The sequence below is a fragment of the Sorex araneus genome, chromosome X (assembly GCF_027595985.1).
Source record: "Sorex araneus isolate mSorAra2 chromosome X, mSorAra2.pri, whole genome shotgun sequence".
Lineage (NCBI taxonomy): Eukaryota > Metazoa > Chordata > Mammalia > Eulipotyphla > Soricidae > Sorex > Sorex araneus.
Window position 1 is genome coordinate 168147606 of NC_073313.1, and position 22724 is coordinate 168170329.

Sequence of the window (22724 nt, forward strand, 5' to 3'; positions counted from 1 at the left end):
ACACAGGCACTAGAGCAACAGGACAGAGAGCCAAGTTTTATTTACACATGCCCACTCAACCTAGCCAACACCAAAATGGGTTGCGTCCTGAGTGCACTTCCCCTGGAACTTATATCTGTGTGGTGAGATGCAGGATACACAGATTCTAAGGGACAGTGTTCTCATCTAACACACACAATGGTTGCTGTTACACTAATGCTTCTGAGTTCCGTATAAATATTTCCTAATTGTTAGATGTGACCCCATCCTGTTCCTGCTCAGGCAGCCAGATCGATCTGGCCTTTGTTTTGTTTTCGTCATAGCTTTATGATTTATGGTCTATTCATCTTTGCCCAGCTTCTAGCATGGTTCATTCAGAGGTTCTGCCTCTAGTTTCCCATGTCAGTTTCTCATTTTTCCACTACGAGTTCACCCAGATTCAGATACCATGAGGAGGATGGCCATAACACAAAAAATACAACCTCTGAATTGTAATTAATATTTATTGTTCCCTATATCAGTTGCTTCATCAATTTGTTCGAGCAGCCACCCCTAACGTCTCTCATTATGAGACTTATTGTTACTGTTTTTGGCGTAGCCAATACGCCACGGGTAGCTTGCCAAACTCTGCCGTGCAGGCGCGATACTCTCAGTAGCTTGCCGGGCTCTCTGAGAGGGGTGGAGGAATCAAACATGGGTTGGCCGCATGAAAGGTGAACACCCTACCGCTGTGCTATAGCTCCAGCCCAGTTGCTTCATTAAGGCTTAATTTTTTTTAATTTTTTTTTTTTTTCTTTTTGGGTTACACCTGCCAATGCACAGGGGTCACTCCTGGCTCTGCACTCAGGAATTACCCGTGGCAGTGCTCAGGGGACCATATGGGATGCTGGGAATCGAACTCGGGTCGGCCTCATGCAAGGCAAACGCCCTACCCACTGTGCTATCACTACAGACCCAAGGTTTTAAATTTTTTATACTGCATACTGCTCCCAAATATGAAAATAGATTTGGAGTAATAAGAAATAGCATAGAAAGAACATATCTTGGGGCCAGTGAGATAGGACAGTGGATGGCACTTACGTTGCACATAGCTGACCCAGATTCAATCCCTGGCACCTCATATGGCCCCCTGAACACCCCAGGAATGATCCTTGAGTGCAGAGTCAGGAGTAAGCCCTGTGCACCACCCGGTGTGGCCCAAACTGCACCCCCATTCCACCCCATAAGAAAAGAAAGCACATATCCTGGGTTTGTAGGGAACAAAAAAACGTTCTCATAGAAAAAGAATTAGTAAGGAGAAATATAGATAAATGTTAATATTTAAATGTATGTATTGCATCTATATATCTTTCACACTAGGTTTTCATTGTATTTCTTTAATAGATGGTTTTTCTTATCCTTCAAGCTATTTTAATACTATGCAGTGTGGTGACCATAGTTCATAATACTGTTTATATTTGAAAGTTGCCAAGAGAAGAAAAACTAACCATGAGTGGTGATTGTAGTGATTATTCTACAGTATATAAAAATAAGTATCAAATCAGAAATAGTACAGGGATTTCATTGCTTGTCTTGCACACAGCCAGCTCTGGTTTAATTCCCAGCACCATATATGATCTCCTAAACACCTACATCACCAAGACAAAGTTCATGAAAAACGAACTATTTCCTGACATTCCATTTGCTCTCAACGGAACGAACATCTCCGAATGCAGCAGCTATGTGTACCTGGGTCAAGAACTCAACATGAGGGGGCTGGAGCGATAGCACAGCGGGTAGGGCGTTTGCCTTGCACGCGGCCGACCCGGGTTCTAATCCCAGCATCCCATATGGTCCCCTGAGCACCGCCAGGGGTAATTCCTGAGTGAAGAGCCAGGAATAACCCCTGTGCATCGTCGGGTGTGACCCAAAAACCAAAAAAAAAAAAAAAAAAGAGAACTCAACATGAGGAATGACTTGGTGCCAGAACTGTGCAGGAGGAAGAAAACAGAGTGAAACGCCTTCAGGAGCTTTGAAGAAGTGGTTAAGAGGATGAAGAACTTCTGGCCCTGGGCACATCTTTTCGATTCCACTGTTCTTCCTGCACTAACGTACACCTCAGAGACCTGGGCCCTACAAAAACAGGATGAGAAAATACGAAACGCTATTCAGGTGTCCCAAAGAGGAATCGAAAGAGCTATGCTTGGAATATCACATTTCACTCAAGTGAGAGAAGGAATCCAGAGTTCTGACCTCCGTCGATGATCAAGAATCAGGGACACTGTCTCATTTGCCAAGGTGTCGAAAATCAGATGGACCGAACACGTAATGCTATTTAGAGATGACCATTGGACTAGAGCTGTTACCGACTGGATTCCACGGGACGTCAAAAGACTTCGTGGCCGCCTACCTACGAGATGGTCAGACTTCTTGGTCAAAACCCTGAACAAACGGTTTGAGGCTCTTCGTGTTCCTGGAGCAAGCAGATACCATTGGGCTTTACTAGCACTCAACAGTTACGAATGGAGACGTTACTGGTGCCCGCTCGAGCAAATCAAAGATCAACGGGATCACAAGTGATACAAGTGATACAAACACCTCCAGTCGTGATCCCTAATCACAGTCAGGAGTAAGTCCTGAACACCACTGAGTATAGCTGCTCAAAATAAAGTAACACACACACACACACACACACACACACACATATCCAGTCATGATGCCATAATAAATCTAAAACTAAGAAAAGGCTATATTCTCAATTATGAGTCAAAAAAATTAAAATAATATTTTATGCCCAGAAACGAACTAGGAAACTTAGTGGTGGTTTTGATGTGGTAATATTACATCCTTGAGACACATACGATCTTGGAAACCCAAGTTATTTTAAAAATAAAATATGAAGAAATTGATAAAAAAATTTAAGATGTCAGTAAAAATATACCAGATAACATCAGTCTGTACTTTTGGCTAAGTTCTGTTTCAGTAGCGTATTTATTCTTTAAAGAATATTAATCAGATTAGTATTTCAAGATAAACTATTTCACTTTTCAATATTCAGAAAAAGAAGAGCTCCCAAATATTGCAGAGGGGTCCCCTCCAAGGATGTTCCACAGGAGTCCCAGTGAACACTGTGGACCTGCACTGAGAGATCATCTGTGAAAGTGGGATGTCTGGGGGAGGTCAGGAGGCCCACCTGGAGTGTTGTCACAGCACCCATGGCTGTGGTATGTGGCGTGTGTCTGTGCCGGGTTCCCTGCCTTTTCTACCCAACATGTCTCAGACCAGCTCCTCTGCTGACTGTCTCCCTGCTTTCTCAGTCTGGACTGGGAAGGAGACATGAAAGAAGATGCGGTTTTTCCACCCTGTCATCAGTAGTTTTTAATCTTTTCCACATCCGGATTGCAGAGGGAAAGAGAAAGTTTCCGTGGCTTCCTGAATCCACGTCACATATCTGTGTAAAAATAGCCCGGCCTCGACCTAGGTGATTCCTTTCCCCTCTCCCCACAGTCCACACATGGTGGTCATCCCCTGAGTCATGTTTGTAAACATTAGAAAGCTCCTTCCTTTTCCTTCTCACGCAGTTAGTTCACAGAGTGAAGTTTCCTCTTAGGTTTTGGTGTTGAATAATCTTGAGTGAATAATTATGAACAATGCTGCCAAGAACTAACTGAATAATTTGGCTAGCCAGAGAGGAAAAAGGAATGAGTGATAAAAGTTCTTTTATATGCCAAAGAAATTCATCATGTATATGTGGAATTTCCACCGAAATATTTAATGCTTGCTGGTTATGAGCAAGTATTGAATCTGTCTGCCTTAAACCTTTTTCTTTCATGCATGAGTAAGAACAGATGTGTAACCCTTTTAAATGGCATCGAGGGGATCTAGTGAAAACTCAACACCAGAAACATCCAACTAAGTTTTCAATGAGAACAATATTTTTATTTTTTAATTAATTTATTTTTTGCTTTTTGGGTCACACCCAGCGATGTTCAGGGGTTGCTCCTGGCTCTGCACTCAGGAATTACTCCTGGTGGTGCTTGGAGACCATATGGGATGCTGGGAATCGAACCCGGGTCGGCCACCTGCAAGGCAAACACTGTACTATCACTCTAGCCCATTATCTAAGTTTAAGATGTGATTTCATTTCATTTCATTTGGAAGAGTTGGACCACCCCTAACAGTGCTCAGGGCTACCACTGGTTCAGGTATTGAATTGGGCCCACTTAAACGCAAGCCCCTTAATCCCTGTGCTATATCTCTGGTCCCAAATCACTGTATCACTGTCATTCCGTTGCTCATCGATTTGCTTGAGCGCGCACCAGTAATGTCTCCATTGTGAGATTTGTTACCATTTTTTGCATATCGAATATGCTAGGTAGCTTGCCAGGTCTGCCGTGCAGGCGGGATCCTCTTGGTAGCTTGCCAAGATTGTAGCTTGCTAGTCCCAAGATGCTGTATTCTATTTTATTTTTATTTTTAAGGGTTTTTTTAGAATTTTTTATTAGTGAATCACCGTGAGGTACAGTTACAAACTTATGAACTTTCATGTTTGCATTTCAGTCATACAGTGATTGTTTACATCCCTCCACCAGTGCCCATTCTCCTCCACCAATGTTCCCAGTAACCCTCCCACCACCCCCACCCAACCCCCTACCCCACCCTGCCTCGGCGGCAGGGCATTCCCTTTTGTTCTCTCTCCTTTGGGTGTTGTAGTTTGCATAGAGGTATTGAGTGGCCATTATGTTTGGTCTATAGTCTACTTTCTGCACGCATCTTTCAACCCTAATGGGTCCTCCCAACATCCTCTACTTGGTGTTCCCTTCTCTTTCTCAGCTGCCTTTTCCCCCAGCATGTGAGGCCAGTTTCCAAGCTGTGGGGCAGACCTCCTGGTTCTTGTCTCTACTACTCTTGGGCGTTAGTCTCCCATTCTGTTATTTTATATTCCACAGATGAATGCGAAAAGATGCTGTATTTTAAAATATTTTTTAATCTAAATTACAGAATTTTAAGTTTATTATTATTTATGCTTATTATTAATGGGGGAGAGCAACACACAGTGGTGCTCAGGGCTTTCTCTTGGCTCTGCACTCAGGGATCACTCCTCAGGGCTTGGAGGACCATATGGGTTGCCAGGAATTGAAACCACGTCAGCCACATGCAAGGGCATGTGCCCTACTCATTATACTAGTGCTCTGCCCCCACAGATTTTTAAAATATACATTATTTTTAAAATTTTATAATTGAATCATCATGATGTACACAGTTACAAAGTTGTTCATGATTTTCAGTCCTACAGTGTTCCAACATCTGTTCCTTCACCAGTGCACATTTTCATTCTCTACTACCAACATCTGCAGTTTCCCTTCCGCCCTACTCCCACCTCTCTAGCAGGCGCTCTCTCTCTCTCTCTCTCTCTCTCTCTCTCTCTCTCTCTCTCTCTCTCTCTCTCTCCCTCTCCCCCTCTCTCTCTCTCTCTGCATTATGGTTTGCAGTACAGATACTGAAAGGTTTTAATGCATATCTCATACTATCTCAATTTTATCTTTACTGCAGTGGTAGGGAGATCGTGCTTTTTTCCCACCACTGATTTATCATTGGTTTGCAATCATAAGGCATTTTAAGAGTTTAGATTCACACTTCTCCATGTGTATAATTGTCACTTCCTTCATCCCCAAAGTTCTGGTGCCCTCCACCAGCAAGAAGACCCCTGCTTCATCCTTTCCTTCCCCTTCACTGTCCTCCCGCTCACCATCATAGTTCTCACCCAACTGAGGATTAAGTTTCTTTGTGTTGGGCTGGTTCCTTGCTGTAGTGATTGATGTCCCATGTATGAGTGAAATCGTCTCCAGTAGGGGTCTGTCATACCCTATTCACTGAGCACAGTCCCCTCATACTCCGCACATTGGTCCCTAGAATGGCAGAGCAGCATGTGGCCTGCCATAGCTTGTCACTCCGTGAGCCAGTCATCCAAGTCTCCATGGCCTCTGAGTTGCTGAGTTGTAGAAACAGGCTCCGTGGAGATGAGGTGGACTTGGGGCCTGTTGTTTCAGGCAGAGGGAACTGCCTGGACCACACTGGTGTGTGATTGTGGTAACTTAGAGACCTCAGGCCTGTCGGGATTGTTACTGCAGAGAGAGTTGCCCATCATGCTGTTAGCACCCAGCAGCAGAGCCCCGAGCTCTGTGTGTGACTGAGCCATCGGCTTCTCTGCCTGCCGCATTGTGGTGATCTCTCTGACCTGCCAGGGTTCAAGAACAGCTTCCTCTGATGCTCCACAAAAACTGTTGAACATGCATAGGTTCTTCAGCTGTGCTGTAAAACTCAGGGGGAATGCTTTTTTTAATGGCGTTTATCATCATATGTAAATCTGAAGAGTTATTTGACAACTGCCTCACCCTCCTGGCTATAAATCTCCTGACAGCAAACGTTTTGCTTTCATGTCTCCGGCTCCTTACATGGAACTCAGGTCGTCATTCATGAGAACACAGGCAGTGTAGTGATAGGTTGTCAAGAAAATAGTCATTCTGACTGCTTGTCCAAAGCACCCTCTCTCAGCAATTTCCCTGTCCCCACTTCTCTGTCTTTTCCCCCCTCTCTTCTTTGCTTGTGTTTCAACCCCCTTATGCCTCTCTTTCCAAGTATGCATCAGACATTTGGATAGCACATGGTCAGGTGAGGGAAACATCCCTTCACCCTTCTGGGTTCTTCTCAGACTGGATGAGGAAAGGCCTTAACTCCATACAGATTTGTAAAGAACAAACAGCATATGTACGTAGAGAATTTCCAACTTATGAATCTGAAGTGAAGTTGAGTCACAGAATGGGGGGGGGCGGTTTATGTCTTTAGCAAAGGAATGGAATGAGAATCTGAGGCATCAGGAGAGATGTGGGGGTGCACAGGACAGCAAGGATGACTTAATAGTCTGAGACCTTGCCTCTGCATTCTTGCCCCTGTGGAGATGGCTTCTCTGATTAGAAGATTATTTGCAGCTCTGTCCTTAGAACTTGGTGATCTGCATTCTTAAAGGTTCTGGAAAGCCTCTCCTGAGGCGCAGGGGCCTCCCTGGACCTTGGCTGTACATGCCAGTGACGACATCATGGAAAAAGACTTCCTGCCCATTTGGGGAAGGTGGTGCCTACACACAAATTCTGAGGCAGGCGTGGGGCCAACTCTGGTAGCTGTGCTGTGTTCGGCATCCTAGGAGCAGCCTTGTGAGACAGGCACTGTTATTTCCGTGGCTCACTCTGGCCCTCAGGCTGGAATCGGCTTTCCCTTCCGAAGATGGTCTGTGCCCCTGTCCTGCTTCACATGGCCACACTGAAATAGAAATCAGCTCTCCCGCCACTGTAAGCCCGTGTCTGCACTCACTCTCTGCCTGGCCACTATGCAGACCACTGTGCAGGCCACATGTGCACTGTGGGTCCTGCCCTCTCAGGCCTACCGTGCACATGTGTCCTGGTCGTTACCTGGCAGCAGCTGCAGTCCAGTAACTGGGGATCTGTCCTTTACATTTATAAAATGTCTGAATATGGAATTATTTAATAATATATTATTAAATCGGTCATTTTTCAGATGTCTCCTACAGAGGCCCTCAGCCAAGAATGGGCATGCTGTAATGAGTGTGTTGAGGGGCATTCAGATCGCCTTTCACACATTTTGAAGATTGTTCATCAGGATTCCTGTTGATTTTTTTCCCAAGATATGTGTGTGTGTGTGTGTGTGTGTGTGTGTGTGTGTGTGCGTATGCATGTGCATGTGCATGCTATGTTCAGGCTCCCAGCTGTGTTCAGAGCTCACTCTTGGAGTACTGGGGCTCAAACCCAGATTGATCGCATGCAAGGCCAGTGCCCTCCCCATTGTCCTATTGCTGGTCTCCCTGGATTGATGGTACTGGGCGCATGCTGTTGGCGCATGGTCAGTTCCTGAGCCCTGCAGGAAAAAGGAAGACAAGCTCTCCACTGCTCCTTTCTTTCTCCTGCCCAGGAACTTCTCCTTGCAGAAAAGTGGGCTAAAATGAACAAGCTGCCCTTTCCTAAGATCGACCCTTATGTGTTTGATCGGGAAGGACTGAAGGAGTGCTATGTCTTCAAGCCCAAGAACCCTGATATGGACACAGACTGCCCCACCATCATCCACTTTGTTCTGGCCAACATCAATTTCAGGAAGTACAAAGCTCCAGGTAGGTGTGGTGTGGAAATCTGCAGAGAGCATGAGTCAGTGGGGCTGTTGCGTGTTTTGCAGTTTTGCCTGTCAGCCTTGGAAGGGAGGCCTCCTTTGCAACAAGCATGCAGAAGTTCTTTAGGGGCCATGCAGGTGGCTGAGCAGGAGAGCTCATGATTGCGGGTGGGGCGAGGTTCCCTCCTTGGCAATACAAATGAAATTAAGAGACTTATTCTGTTTTTGGGCCACGTGAAGCAATGCTTGGGGCTTACTCCTGGCTCTGTGTGCAGGGATCGCTTCTGGCCGCTTGGGGGACCATATGGGGTACTGGGGACCCAACTCGGGTTAGCCATGTATAAGTCAGACACCCTACTCACTGTACTCTCTGGCCCCTTAAAGTATTTTAAATTGTTTTCAGCTTTTTTCATCATTGACCAAAATCTTAGGGTTAAGTGGGAATTTCAACTGACCAGAAGATTAATGTAACCCAACAGAAGCACCTGACTAGTCTTTTTAAATTGCCATGTTTAGGGGCTGGAGCAATAGCACAGCGGGTACGGCATTTGCCTCGACCCTGGTTCGATTCCCAGCATCCCATAGAGTCCCCTGAGCACCACCAGGGGTAATTCCTGAGTGCAGAGCCAGGAGTATCCCCTGTGCATCGCTGGGTGTGACCCAAAAAGAAAAAACAAATTTTTAATTGTCATGTTTAGCCTGAAACTTCGGCTTATGGCACAGTCATGATGTCTCTGTGTTCTGGAAGAAGCAGATCACCCACACAGACCTGGTCCACTGCCTCCTTCTTAGGGGGAAAAACAATTATTCAGCAGGCCTCTGGGAATCTACCTTTAAACGAACAAGTAGGAAAGAATAGCTCTCTCCACCGTGCACTTACACCAGAGGTGGCTGCCGCTGCCCCTGGATTGTTCTGGTGTTCATCGTTTTTCACTTGGTGCAACATTGATCTGGAGCTGGACAGGCAACATGCTGATATGCCTAAAAGCCTCAAAACTTTAGCGCCGAATGATGTAGGTGAGAAAGGAAGAGCTAGCACTAGAAGGCTTGAGAGGATGTGCCGATGAAGAAAAGTTTGTGCTCTGTTCTAGACAGCTAAGAATGATGGTTGATAGCCAGGGGAGGTGATAGGAGTCGAATGTCACCCAAGGGAAGGCATAACTGGTGGCATTGTGAGTTCTGTGGAGCTGGAGCCCAGAAAATAGTCTGGAACTTACTTGCCCAGAGGCCAGTTCAGTGGGATGCCTGGGGCACCGAGGCAAGTAGAGAATGTGTTGGTACAGGTTTACCAGAGTCTGAGAAGAGGGAAGGGGGCCGTGTGCAGGGGGGCAGGGGGCTGTCCTAGTCAACACCCGGAAATGAGGACATGGAGCAGAACTTCCGGCCCAGAGTTCTGCTTTCCCCCGCCCCCGCCACAAGAATCTCTCACCAGCGTTCTCGAGTTTGGGGTCACAGGCACAGAGCACAGGACCTGCTGCTCGGGAGCAAAGAGCCGGAGAATAACCATGCGCAGAGGGAGACTTCTAGCAGTGGGTGCCGGACATGGGGACTGGCAGAGGGTGAAAGGTGGGCACTGCAGGGTCCACCACTGCCCAGTGGCCATTGGTTGTAGCCCCTGCACTGGAGAGAAACTTGGTGCTTTTCCAGTCAACTCCATCTGAGACTGTTGGTACATAGGTGTTCCCAGAGAAACCAAGGAAGAGAAAGAAATAGCAGATTTTGATATTTTTGATGACCCAGAATCACCATTTTCAACCTTCAACTTCCAATATCCGAATCAGGCTTTCAAGAGGCTACACGATCTGATGCATTTCAACACCCTCAACAACATTGACGTGAGTATTTCCTGTGGTCATCAACCACGTCCATCACTTTCCCATTGCAAGACAGGGGCGTACTCCTGTTGAACATGTTGGCACTGGCGTGACCCTCTGGCTTTGAATTGGCAGAGTCCATATTTAATCCTTCTCTTTGATAGCTTGGTTAGCCTTTAGCCTCTTTAAGTATCTAGAGTATCCACTGTACGACACATTGAAAGAAGTAATTTAAAGGGTTTCTACAAGAGAGGGGGTGTAAGAAGTATTGTTAACCAGAAAAAATTGAGACTCTCACGCCTTTACTTCATGTTGCCCCTGCTCTGTGGCTTGCTTTAGAAACCAGCAACAAGTCACCGCCCCCGTGTCAGTCATTCCTGTCACTGCTATTGCTGGTCAGTCTGCGCTGAGATCCTGGGACCTCTTCTCTTTGAAGCCAGGGACTGCACTGGGTACTCGCAGTCGTCCTGCCTTGGGGATGGACACATCAGTTTCTCACAGAGTTCTGTTGCTTGTCAAGGCCAAGCTCATTGGCCCAGCTGGGTGTGCACACTGGGAAAAGAGGCGGAGAGAAAGAAATGGAGGGGGAGCGGTTTGTCTCTGCTTGGCCTGTGCCTCTGGCACCACAGTGCACAGCCTGGGCAGAGGGTTCTCTCATACTTTCTTGTCAGACTTTATTTCAAAATTCTACATGGCAGTTCAAGGAGAAGGGGACTTCTTTTTCACTCTCGTCCATTTTATCTAATGAATTTTTATATAGTCCCAGTTAGAGAGGGACATTGAAAAATTGGCATACAGATCATTTACTGATAATAAACCATAAATTATTTTATTTTATTTTAATTTGCTTTTTGGGTCACACCTGGTGATGCTCAGGGCTGACTGCTGGCTCTGCACTCAGGAATCACTCCTGGCGGTGCTCGGGGAACCATATGGGATGCTGGGAATCGAACCTGGGTCGACTGCATGCGAGGCAAATGCCCTCCCCTCTGTGCTATCCCTCCAGCCCCATAAATAATTTTATTTTAAAGCAAATTTTCAAAGTTGCATGATCTCTATGGGGTTGTGACCCACATTTTCAGAAGCCAGGGTTTAAAACATGCTTCTTGGGCCAGAGCAATAGGACAGCTAGTAGGCCCATTAGCCTTGCATGTGGCCAACCCGGGTTCAATCCTCAGCATCCCATATGGTCCCCAAGTACCGCCAGGAGTAATTCCTGAGCACAGAGTCAAGATTAACCCCCAAGCATCATCGCTGGGTGTGACCCAAAAAGTAGTAAATAAATAAATAAATAATGTTGCAACAATGTTGCGATTTTACCGGAGAGTCAGAGGCACTTTACTCAGAGAATAAATATATCTTTTGTGGAGTATCACAGGACTGCTTCCGGAGGTTTTGTGTTATGGCCTGCCGGAGAGCAGCCTGTTCAACCTCCTTTTATTTATAAGATTAACATACAAACCAATCATATTCAGCCACATAGGCAAATATGCAAATCAACCAACGGAAACAGTAACCGCCATTTAAAGTTACAGTAACCAAAACATAAACCATTTACATCCAGGCCTAGCTAGGCCTGAGATTATGGGATATTGTATACCAACAAAATAAATAAATAAAGCATGCTTCTTATTAAAGTTTATGGCCTATACCAGTTTATACATATATTTTTTTCTTTTCTTTTACTAGCGAAGGACATGTAAAATCCGTATGTTAGGTGTTTCCTTGGTGATGGTGAAAATGCAAAGAATATTGAGACAAATAGTATTTTGATTTATGATTTATAGGGAGAAAGTCTCAGAATAGATTTGTGTTTTAAGTTATCCTGTGCTGATAAAGCGATAGCACAGCGGTTGGGCGTTTGCTTTTCACGCGGCCGACCCGAGTTTGATTCTTTCACCCCTCTTGGAGAGCCGGGCAAGCTACCGAGAGTATCTCACCCGCGTGGCAGAGCCTGGCAAGCTCCCCGTGCATATTGGATATGCCAAAAACAGTAATAATAAGTCTCTCAATGAGAGACATTGCTGGTGCCCGCTCGAACAAATCAATGAGCAACGGGATGACAGTAATAGTGACAGTGCTGATAAAAAAGGAAGCGACCTAACTGATAATATCTATGTGAAGCCAGTAAACTCAAAACTATATATTCTGTGAGCTAAAAGACATTCAGCAAAACCACTTGTTCCTAAATGAAAAGAAAAATAGATTTAGGCTATTCTTTAAAAATATTTTGGCTATTTAAAAAAATAAATCTCCAATAACACTTGGAAAATAGAAGGACACACACATCCGTTTATGTACACACGTAGACACCTATGTAAGTTTCTTTTGACCGTGTATATAATATGTTGACTACAGTCGATGAATGTGTATATAACACGCAATAGCGCTTCTAACTGCTTTCAGTCCTGGTTTATCTAAAGCATTCTAAGCTACTTGCTCCAAAGAATGCAGTATCATTCTGTTTACATACTTTACATTCTCCAAAGTATGTTGAGCTGGAGCCTGAACAAAAATACGCAATTGCAGAATAGCGCTCCTGTCTTATAGCCCATCAGTTGCTAGTTTTTCCCAGACCCCTTCACCACGCAGGTTTTCATTCTAAGAATGCTGTGGGCACTGCCTGTGGAGCTCGGGCCAGGGTCCACTTCCGGGCAAGATCCCAGAGGGCCACTGAGTGGCTCTGAATCAGCTGTGGAAGGAAGAGTTTGGAGCCCCGACTGCCTGTTTGCACCTGTCACCAGGCGATACGTGATCAGACCCCTGGGTAGAGGCCGAGCTCTCGGCAGTGCCTAGTCACCTGCACGCCTCTGCAGGTGCCAAGACAAGCCTGTAGGGAAGTAAGCAAAGATCCCGTGAGTGAAGGTGGGCTTCTCTGGGGCTGTATGAACATTAGAACTTGGTGCTGTCATTCTTGTGGGGGAGAAGTGTCACGTGTGTCTGTCTGTGTCTGTGTGTATCTGTGCGTATCTATCATATGTGTTATGTTCTGTGTTAGTCTGAGTGTTATCTGTTTCTGTTGTGTGTCTGTTTCTGTTGTCTGTGTCTGAGTATGTGTCTGCATCTTAGTGTGCATGTCTTCTCCTGCAGGGAGCTTAGGTTTATTGAGATGCACCCCTCAAAGTGCTCCCAAGGCACACCCAATTCCATCAGGCAGTCCCAATACTCTTAATCCTATATTGCTTTTTCTCTTTATGTTCTTTGCTTAGTTGCTTTAGACCAATGTCCTTTCTTTATAGACACAGAAGACAGTTGATGCCGTGCTTTTATAACATGGGAGTTAATTGACTCCAATAATACTGACTCCTGGGCATCCATCATATTTACTTGACTCAAGCCTCAGTTGCCCTTTCTTCCTAACACTCCCAAAAGGAGGGTCCTGAGAAGGACTTGGATGGACTCAGGCCACCCTGGCATGAAAAGGGACAGGCTAAGCACCATAGGAGTATACTAAGTTAAGAGCACAGTCATGGACAATCTCTGTCAGGACCCACAAAGAAGTAGCTCAGCAAGGACCCTGCTAGGGTTAGGAAAGACTAACCTGACCTGAGGACTGTGGTCTGGGGTATAAACCCTAACCCTTATCCTTGAAGCCACGTGCCTCCAGGAAGAGCTACTGTTTAAGAGTAATATATTTCTTTTTTTTTTTCTTTTTGGGTCATACCCGACGATGCACAGGGGTCACTCCTGGCTCTGCACTCAGGAATTACCCCTGGTGTTGCTCAGGGGACCCTATGGGATGCTGGGAATCGAATCTGGGTTGGCCGCGTGCAAGGCAAACGTCCTACCCGCTGTGCTATCGCTCCAGCCCCTAAGGTTAATATATTTCTTGTTCTGTTCATATAAAATGACTAGAAATATTAGTAAGGAGTAAATTTAGTATTTTGTTTAAATGGAACATTAGCTAAGGAAAGGAGAGAGCAGTACACCCTTACACCTTAGGTGGTATCTCGCCCTCGAGTGGATATCCTAGTACTCGAGAGTGCTGAACCCCCGGATGAGAGTTTGCCCTGCATCTCCTAGAAGAACCTCATCTAAGGGAAGGACTTTATATCTGTTTATTGTTATGATAATGTTCAGCCACACCTATGTGTACTCCCATCCTTCGTGGTTTCTGTATAACTAGCAACTGGCACTGTAAGACAGAAAAAAAACTGTTACTGATTACCAGCCCGCCTTTGGCCCCGTTCCTTCATCTGTTGCTGTCGCTGGCTGAGTGGGGCCGCTGCTCATGACCACGCATCACGCACCCACAGTTTGAACTCACACTGGGCAATTGACTCGCTCTGGATTTAGCATCTTTTATTTATGTCAACACAAAGGGGTGTTTTCTGCGGTAACTTGAAAACGATGGTCGTTTTCCTAATGCTACACTGCCACCTAGTTGTCACATCGCACTGTCTAATTGCATTTGCATTCTCCGTTTACAAAGGTGAGTAAGTACTCGTTTTCTTTTGTCATAATGGCCTGTTCGCTAGAAACACCTGTCATGATCCCGTCCCAGTCGGTCCCCAGTCCATGGTATTTCTGCTGCTGATTATGTGCATGCTCGTGAATCCCTGTAAGGAATCGGTCCTCATCTCTGCCTTCTCCCCATGGACTTCTGTATCTTAAAGGCGCTTGGGCCCGGGAGATTAATTCCAACGACCGGGCAGATTTGCTGACAGGAAGCCTGGGTCCAGTCCCCATGTACTGCTAGGAGCAGTACGGTATGGTCCAGGTATGGTCCAGACACCAAATAACGAAAGAAAACATTCTCCAAGTACTTGGAATGTACTCGATTTGATTGTACGTGAGTGTCTCTCTGCAGTGGGTCAGTGTGGCCCAGACTGCCGTGACATTTGGTGCCCAATGGCACAGTGACGCAGAGACGGAAGATCTAAAGATGATCCAGGGCCCCCAAGCAGGAAGTCTCTGATCTGCACTGAGGAGCAGCTTACTCGCAGACCTGTGTCCTTCACTCCCAGAGATCTGCTGTGTTTCCTCCCTGCACCCCCTTCTGGCCACTGTGGGCTTGTGAGCACCTCCATAACTGTCTTTCCTCTGGCCAGTCTCAGTCTTTCTGGCCTATGGAATTAGAAGGGTCTCAGGAGATGTGCTGACATCTCACCCTGGGTGCAGTGGCTGCTCCCCAAGACCGTCTCAGCCCCATTGGGTCAGACCGGCCTTCTCCAGGCAGGCATCCTTCCTTCTGACTGACTGCTGACTGGGAATTGGGAAGTTCCTCAGCACCGTCCCCGCCTCATCTGGCTCCCTGAGGTCCCCCACTTCTACTCCACTGACTCTGAGGAGAATCCTAGAGTGCGTTGACTTCTGTCAGCACTGTGCCTTCCACCCCAGGCGGTACAGAACAGGGGCTGGTCACCAGGTGCCTGAATGTACCCCAGTGTACTCCCAGAGCCATCCTGGACGGGACCCCCCTGAGGGGAGCGCTGCCACATACAGGCGCAGAGCCTTGGCTGTCTGGGGAGGTGCCCTTGGCTTCTGCTGAGCCAGACCCTGAGCTCCCTGTGCTCCGGGCAGCCCTCACTCCTGTGCTTACTGTCTGCAGGTGATCCGGACAGCCATCGCCGAGAGTATCGCCTACAGGAGGCAGAACCCTTCTCGCTATTCCGTGTCCCTCAGCAACGTGGAAGCCAGACGCTTCTTCAACAAGGATTCTCTGAGCAAACCCTCTGCCTAGTCGTCGCCGAGGCCCAGCAGGATGGCGCAAAATGCCTGACAACTGGATTTGAAAAGACAGCACTGACCCCAGTACCCACCCCGTGCCCACCCAGCCCAGTACTCACCACAGTCCGCACCTCATGCCTACCCTAGTATTCATCCTAGTACCCACCCCAGTGCCCATACTAATACCCTGTGCCCAACCCAGTACCTGCCTCAGTACCCACACCAGTATTTACCCTAGTACTACTCTAGTACTCACCCCAGTACTTACCAGACTGACTGAAGAGAAGTGGCTTCCTTCTGCGTGAAGAGAATTCCCTTCCCTGGCATGCAGACAAATGATGTTGATCATGTAAAAATACACTTTGCCGCATTTTCTGTCAGTACAGATTTCCTGAGGCAGAAGTTAGGGCCATACACTGTCTTTTTCCAGGACATTCCTTATCAAGTATTTTATGCATCCTGTTTTTTTTTTAAATATGTGGTTTCTTTGTAGACCAATTAACAGTTGCAGTCTGAGAAAGTAAGACTGTTTCGTGTGTGAATGATATTCACTGGCTGGACTTACTCATGTTCTGAGACAACACTATTTTTTTATTTATGTGTGCACATATACGTATATGCAGTAAAGAAATCTTTATGCAGTGAGCGAACTGGATTCTTGTCACTTGTTTCACGAGCTGTTGCACTTGTTGCCATCAGGGTGTCAGGGCACAGGGCACCCCACCACACCCCCCACCACTCCCTGCCCAGTAAGTTCTTTCTAGGGCAGTAGTCGCCAGTTCACTGGAGGGGGTTGCAGAGGGAAAAGCACTCGCGGAGCACGGAGGGAGCTGCTGTATCTTGAGTGAGTGCCCAGAGAAGGGGAGAAACCGACTGGCACCAAGCCAGCTTCTCAGCGAGGGTCTAGCTCTGGGCAGAGCACGTATCCCCGTGACGAGGGTTACAGGACATTAGCAGACGAATCTGCAGCCAGGTGGTACCTTCAAAGCGAGTCACATGCTTCTGGGCAGGTGACAGCTGCCTTCCGGAAAGGGGCTGAGCTGCTCCCCAGCGCTGCGGCCGTCCTCCCTGGTCTGCGTCACCGTGCTGAGTCCCGAGAGGCCGTCTGGCTCCTGTGCTCCGAAGGGCGGTGGAAGCTGTGCCTTATCCTGCAGGGGGAAGGTCGCAGTCTGGAACCACAGCCTTTTCCCACAGCACCTAGCGGTTTCCAAGTGAGCCCCGGGGCAGGGTGAGCACATGCTTTGCACACTAGAGGCCTGGACTGGATCCGAGCACCACGTGGCCCAGACCCCTTGGCCCAGCTGACTGTGGGCCCCCAAGTCAAAAAGCCTTCAAAGTTCACAAAGTCGTGTTAACCCTGAAACAATGCATTCCTCAAAGCACACTGCTCAGACTTGACGTTACTTTACGGGGCTCGGGAGAGAATGCAGCAAGTGGGTACAATCTCCAGCGTCCGATATGGTTCCGGAGCACCACCAGCAGTGGTCACTGAGCAAGAAGCCAGGAGTAACCCCCGAGCATTGCACAGTATGGCTCCAAAACAAGAATATGTTTCTTCAAGAAAACGTCAGAAAAAAGTGGCTGGAGAGAGACCAGAAGGAAGAGAACTTCCCTCACCTTGCATGCCTCTCACCCCAGGCTGATCCCCGGCACCCCAGATGGCCCCTCCAGCACCGTCAGAAGTGACGCATGAGTGCCACTGAGTGTGGCCCAGTGACAGCAGAAAATAGGTCAGTGCTAATGTGAACTATCATCTGAGCCACCAGCACAGTTCTGTCTTCCTGCTGGGGGATCTTGTACAAAATTCAATCTGCGAGTCACCCACGAAGGGAAGAGCTGTGAACGGGGTCGTCTTGTCATGTGCCACTTGGGGTTGAGACACTCTGCAGCCACATCAGTCAAGGCCCCACGGAAGCGTCATGGTGGGGGGCGGCACAGGACACATCTTCCAGCACAACGATCTTCGGGAGCCCCTTTGCTTCCCAAAGCCCCCGCTACCCACAGGGATTCCAGCAGCTGCAGGGAGAATGGTGCCAGCCTCCTCCAGGGATCTCCCGAGGCTCTGCTCTCTACTCCTGGCTCTGCACTCAGGAATCACCCCTGATGGTGCTTGGGGGAGCCATATGGGATGCCAGGGATTAGAACTCAGGTCAGCTGTGTGCAAGGGAAATGCCATACCTGCTGAATTCGGCCCCAAATACAGAATTATTAATGCAATAATATTTTATTTCACAGTATTATAACAATATTAATAACCACATTAACTGCAGTTTCCTGGGCTCAGGGAGGAGAGGAACACAGGTTTAGAGTAAGAGTGAGGGTGTTGACAGTGACCCCTGGGGATCTGAGCAGGACCGCCCTCAGCAGTCTCCACCCACAGGTGTGTCACTGGTCCCCAGGCTCCCACACTGTCCCCTGTAGGATGACATAGCCTCTGGTAGTTTAGGTTTGTTGGGTTACTCCCATCACAGTGCTCCCATTCCTCTGTGTTTATTTGTAGCTTCTTTCTTAGTGTTCTGTTGACTTGTAAACATTGTTTTTCTCTTCTCCTTGAGCCCTTTGCATAGTTTATTCAGAGCCAAGTCCTTTTGTATGGGTACAGGAAGACTGTAGCAAATGCAATGCTTTTGTAACCTTATGTCATTTGACTCTACATGATATTTTCCTCCTGGGCATCTGTTCTCTCAACCTAAGCCTCAGCTGCCCTTATTTCCTAGCGCCCCCCCAAAGCAGGATCCCGACGAGAACCCAGGTCAAGCGGTGAGTTGTGTGCTACCCTGGCATCGAGATGGGCCTGGCCAAAGTGCCTAATGCTTAACTATAAGTTAAGAGCTTGGTCATGGACAAATGCTGTCACGATCCAAACAGTGATAACTAGATTCGGACCCTGCTAGGGTTAGGAGTGATTCATCTGCCCTGAGTGCTGTAGCTGAGTCTGTGGCAAGATGTTGCCAGGAGAGCTGCCTTGCCAGCCTCAATATATCTCTTGCTATGTCCATACAAAAATAACTAGTATTAAGATGTTAATGAGTGTTTGGACTAAGGAAAGGAGAAAAACCCCTTAAGAGGTATTTTGCCTACTGGCAGTCAGGAGGGGCTTTGGAATGCCCCTAGGTTGTGTTCCTTTTGCTTTCTTATGTTGATTTTGCTGCCTGGCTGTGTGTAGCTTAGGGGCTAGGGGGAGAGAGACCAAGAGAGGGGGCTGCGGTAGATCCAGAGAGAGAACGGAGCTAGGAGTGCAGGGGAAGAGAAAGATGGAAGATTGAATAAACGGTAACTAATCAGCAGCCAGCTTGGTCCTCGTTCTTCCTTTGCCTGTCTTTGGCCCGCGTCGTCCCGATCCAGCCCATACACAGCAGTTCCTGAGCACCGAACACGGGCGGTGAGACAGAGCCGCCCGGAGAGCCCGCGAGTGCACACACCCTTCAGCGTGCATAGTTTTTTACAGTCTCGTGTCCTCCCTGGAGACCCAGACCTTGGGCCGGTTTGCTCCTGTGGGGACGCCGTTGGGGCAGCGGGGGCTCCTTTCTGCTCTGTGGGCCCAGGACCTATTCATGGCATTCGCACACCAGGCCTCGGCTTTCAACACCTGGTGTGAGAACGCCGAGGAGGGCCTGAGCGAGCCTGTGCACTGCCTCTCTCTGAATGAGATCCGGCAGCTGCAGAAGGACCGAGAGGCTCTCCTGGCCTCCCTGGCAGGGGCCCAGGCTGCCTCCAACCCCCTGCTGTAGCTGGACCAGCAGATCAAGGCCCTGGGGCAGCCCTCCAGCCCCTACACTTGGTTAACTGTGGAGGTACTGGACAGGACTTGGAAACACCTGCTCATTGTCATCAAGGTAACTTGAGGCCCTCGTGTGGCCTCATTCCTGGGCTCCAACTGGAGTGCTTTGAGAAAGGAGTGGACGTCACATGACATCATACTGAGACAGCCGTCATGGACCAGAACCAAGGGAAATAGGGCCTGTGTTTGCTCGCAGGTACGGGCAGGCTTGTGGACACTGGACCAGGACAGGGCAAGCCGACCCAAAGCGGCTCTCGGCAAGCACAAGAAGCTCTTGAGCCTGTTCCTTTGTTCACAGTCTGCATGGTCCCTGCCCCCCGCACCGATCTTTTTAAAAAACACCTTCATGTGCTTTTTGGTGGGCTTATCATTAACATATTTTTCTGTAATATTCTTGATCGTGGACATTAAGGGGAAAAGGTGACCCCAGGAGCTGGTCACGTCATGATAAATGAGTTTCCTATGTTTGGTTTGGTCTTGTAGGAACAGGAGCTGCAAAAGGAAGAGGCCAGACAGGTGAAGAACTTTGAGATGTGCCAGGAGTTCAAGCAGAATTCTAGTGCGTCTGGGAGACCAGGTGGGCCAAACCCCCACACTCCCTGTCCCTGCACCAGTGTCCCATCAGCAGAGGGTCTAACATACCTGTGCCAGCAGGTACGGATTCTCAGGCCTGGCTAGCTTTGTGCTAGGAAAGGGCTGCTCTTTGTGCCCACATCTGCCCACAGACAAGCCCGACCCCCCGCCCATCCACGCCTTGCTGTGTTCATTTCTTCCTGACGCCTGTCATCAAGGCCTAAAGAGTGCCAGGCTTATGGGTCAAACACTTTGCACTGCACAAAGATTTCTGTATCTTGGGCTGGGAAAAAATGGCTCAAATGACAGGGAGCACTTGCTTTGCATAATGGAATCCCAGGTCTCATGCCCAGTACCATGTAGTCATTCAGCACAAAGCCGCTAGTAGCCCTCAAGCGCACTGGGTGTGGCCCCAGGCACGCAAAGCAAATCTGTGTACGAGTCTCCATCCAGAGCAGCCCTGACTGCCTGTGACTGAGTGTCACCAAGTGTGCTCGTGCTCATGAGATGTGTTTCCCTGCAAATGGGAGACAAACCTGGTGTGGACACCCAATAAGAAGGTGTCAGTCACTGGGACTGACGGGAACCAAGGAGAGAGTCTGTGGCTGTTGCTTTAATTAAATGCAAAATATTCTACATGTCAGATGTCATGGGACCTGGAAATGTGGATGGTGTCCCGGCTAGTGATGTAGGCAGGTAGATAGGGAAAGGCCCTTGGCAATGAAACAGATTAACAAAGTCTCTGGGAAGGAGAATCCTGAGAGTGACCCACCCTGTGGATACAGAAAACAGACCTGATAAGACCTTCAGCAGACCCTGAGGAGGTTGGATCCTCCCCATGAAGTTCCTCGAAGTTCCTCGAATTCCCTGGACCTCTCCCTTAATCTGATTAAAATGTGATCCAGCCTAAAGAAGACCATCACCACTCCCAACCTCCCTGGTAACTCCTTAGCAACGGACTTTTAACTGGGAAGAAGCCCCACGTGGGGGCAGGTTGGAGAGACCCTATAAAAGACACCCTGAACAAAGGAAGCGCGCGCTTATGCTGCCTGAGCCCATGTGCTGCCTGTGCCCACGTGGCCGAGCACATGTGGTGCCCAAGCACATGTGTTGCCCGCATCTCCCTTTGAGATGTGTACTTTCATGCTTTCATGTCCAGTGCTAGGATGTGTGTAGAGCTTCCTCCACCCTTGGAGAAGCCCGCATTCTGTCTTGAGCGCGTTATTCTTACTATTCTCTCTCCCACTTATCCCTTCCTCTTGATGTAGGCAGGTAGATAGGGAAAGGCCCTTGACAATGAAACTTAGATTAATAAAGTCTCAGGGAAGGAGAATCCTGAGACTGACCCACCTTGTGTGTACAGAAAACAGACCTGATAAGACCTTCAGCAGACCCTGAGGAGGTTCGACCCCTCCCCATGAAGTTCCTCGAATTCCCTGGACCTCTCCCTTAATCTGATTAAAATGTGATCCAGCCTAAAGAAGACCCAGCCTCCCTGGTAACCTCCTTAGCAATGGACTTTTACCTGGGAAGAAGCCCCAGGTGTGGGCAGGTTCTTGAGACCCTATAAAAGACACCGTGAACAAAGAAAGCGCGCACATATGCTGCCTGAGCCCATGTGCTGTTTGTGCCCACGTCACCGAGCACATGTGTCGCCCACATCTCCCCCCTTGAGATGTGTACTTTCATGCTTTCGTGTCCAGTGCTAGGATGTGTGTAGGGCTCTCTCCATCCTCGGAGGAGCCCGTGTTCTTTCTTGAGCGTGTTATTCCTGCTGTTTTTTTCTTTTCCACTTATCCCTTCTTCCTTCCCTAAAACCCTCTATAATAAAATCTGTTACTTCACTGCTTGTCTACTCCTGAAATTCTTTCCCGAGAGCAAGACAAGAACCCAGTAACCCTGGGTCCCGTGTGGTAGAGGCGTTTGGGGAGAAAGTGACCGTCTTTCTCCTCCCCGCTTAATGTAAGTCACCCGTGGGGCCCACCGACACCATTTGGTGAGCAAGCCAGGAGTGCAGTGAAGAAATCCACGAGGAAGGAGGTAATCTGTGGAAAATCTGCTGCGGAGGTATGCTCCCTTGGAAATCTCTAGGGGGATGAGGGAGGAATGTGATAACCTCTGTGTGAATGTGTGTGCATGAGCACCCCGGTAGGTCCTCCTATCTGGCGTGATTTTGTGGCTCCACGACCTGGCACTCTTAAAGTCCCTCTAAGTCACGGAGCTCGAGTGGGCTGCCTGCGATTACACGGAGAACGTACGGTCAAGGGTGGCACTGGCATAGCTGCTAGTCTCAAGTCACAATGCTGAACCACTAAGGCTAAGTAGTTCTCCCCGGCCAGGCAAGCATCTGAGTGGTCTCTGCAAAGAGGCACCCCTCCTTTGTCTGTCTCCGTCACCGTTCACTATGGGTGGGATGGGAGGGAAGCCCACTAGTGAGAAGATTCTGGGAAACTGAGGCAAATCAATGTCCAAGTAGAACATCCTTTCCCCACCCAGGCTCAGGATAATCAGAAGATCAGCTAGAGGTCGATTGTAACGCTAATGAAGGCAGCCAGCATGTTTAGCTCTAGGCAAAGTAAGGCTGAAGAAAAAAGGTAGAAGCAGGGAAGATGTAGCAAGCTAAGAAAGGCAGAGCTTCTTTCAAGGAGCAGGGTTTCTTTAGACCACAGCAGTAGTTTTGGCTCGGGCACACAGCTGTGGGTCTGCCCGGTGCCAGGCCTGCCCAGGGACGCCTGCGGTAGAAGCAGAGGCCA

At 48.3% G+C, this 22724-nt stretch overlaps 1 protein-coding gene across 4 annotated transcripts in view; it reads left to right on the forward strand.

Moving 5' to 3' along the window:
- PLA2G4A (phospholipase A2 group IVA) overlaps positions 1-21772 on the forward strand; it is a 104768-nt gene extending 82996 nt beyond the window's left edge. For 2 of the 4 annotated variants that reach the window (XM_055123076.1, XM_055123078.1), the window contains 3 exons: positions 7942-8137; positions 9811-9968; positions 15499-19788. In XM_055123076.1, coding sequence (XP_054979051.1) covers positions 7942-8137; positions 9811-9968; positions 15499-15630 — 486 coding nt within the window. In that variant the 3' untranslated portion in view covers positions 15631-19788. Of the gene's footprint in view, positions 1-7530; positions 8138-9810; positions 9969-15498; positions 19789-19881 lie in introns of those variants that run through there. The other 2 variants (XR_008627425.1, XM_055123077.1) reach the window with 2 other exon arrangements.
- The last annotated feature ends 952 nt before the right edge of the window (positions 21773-22724 follow it).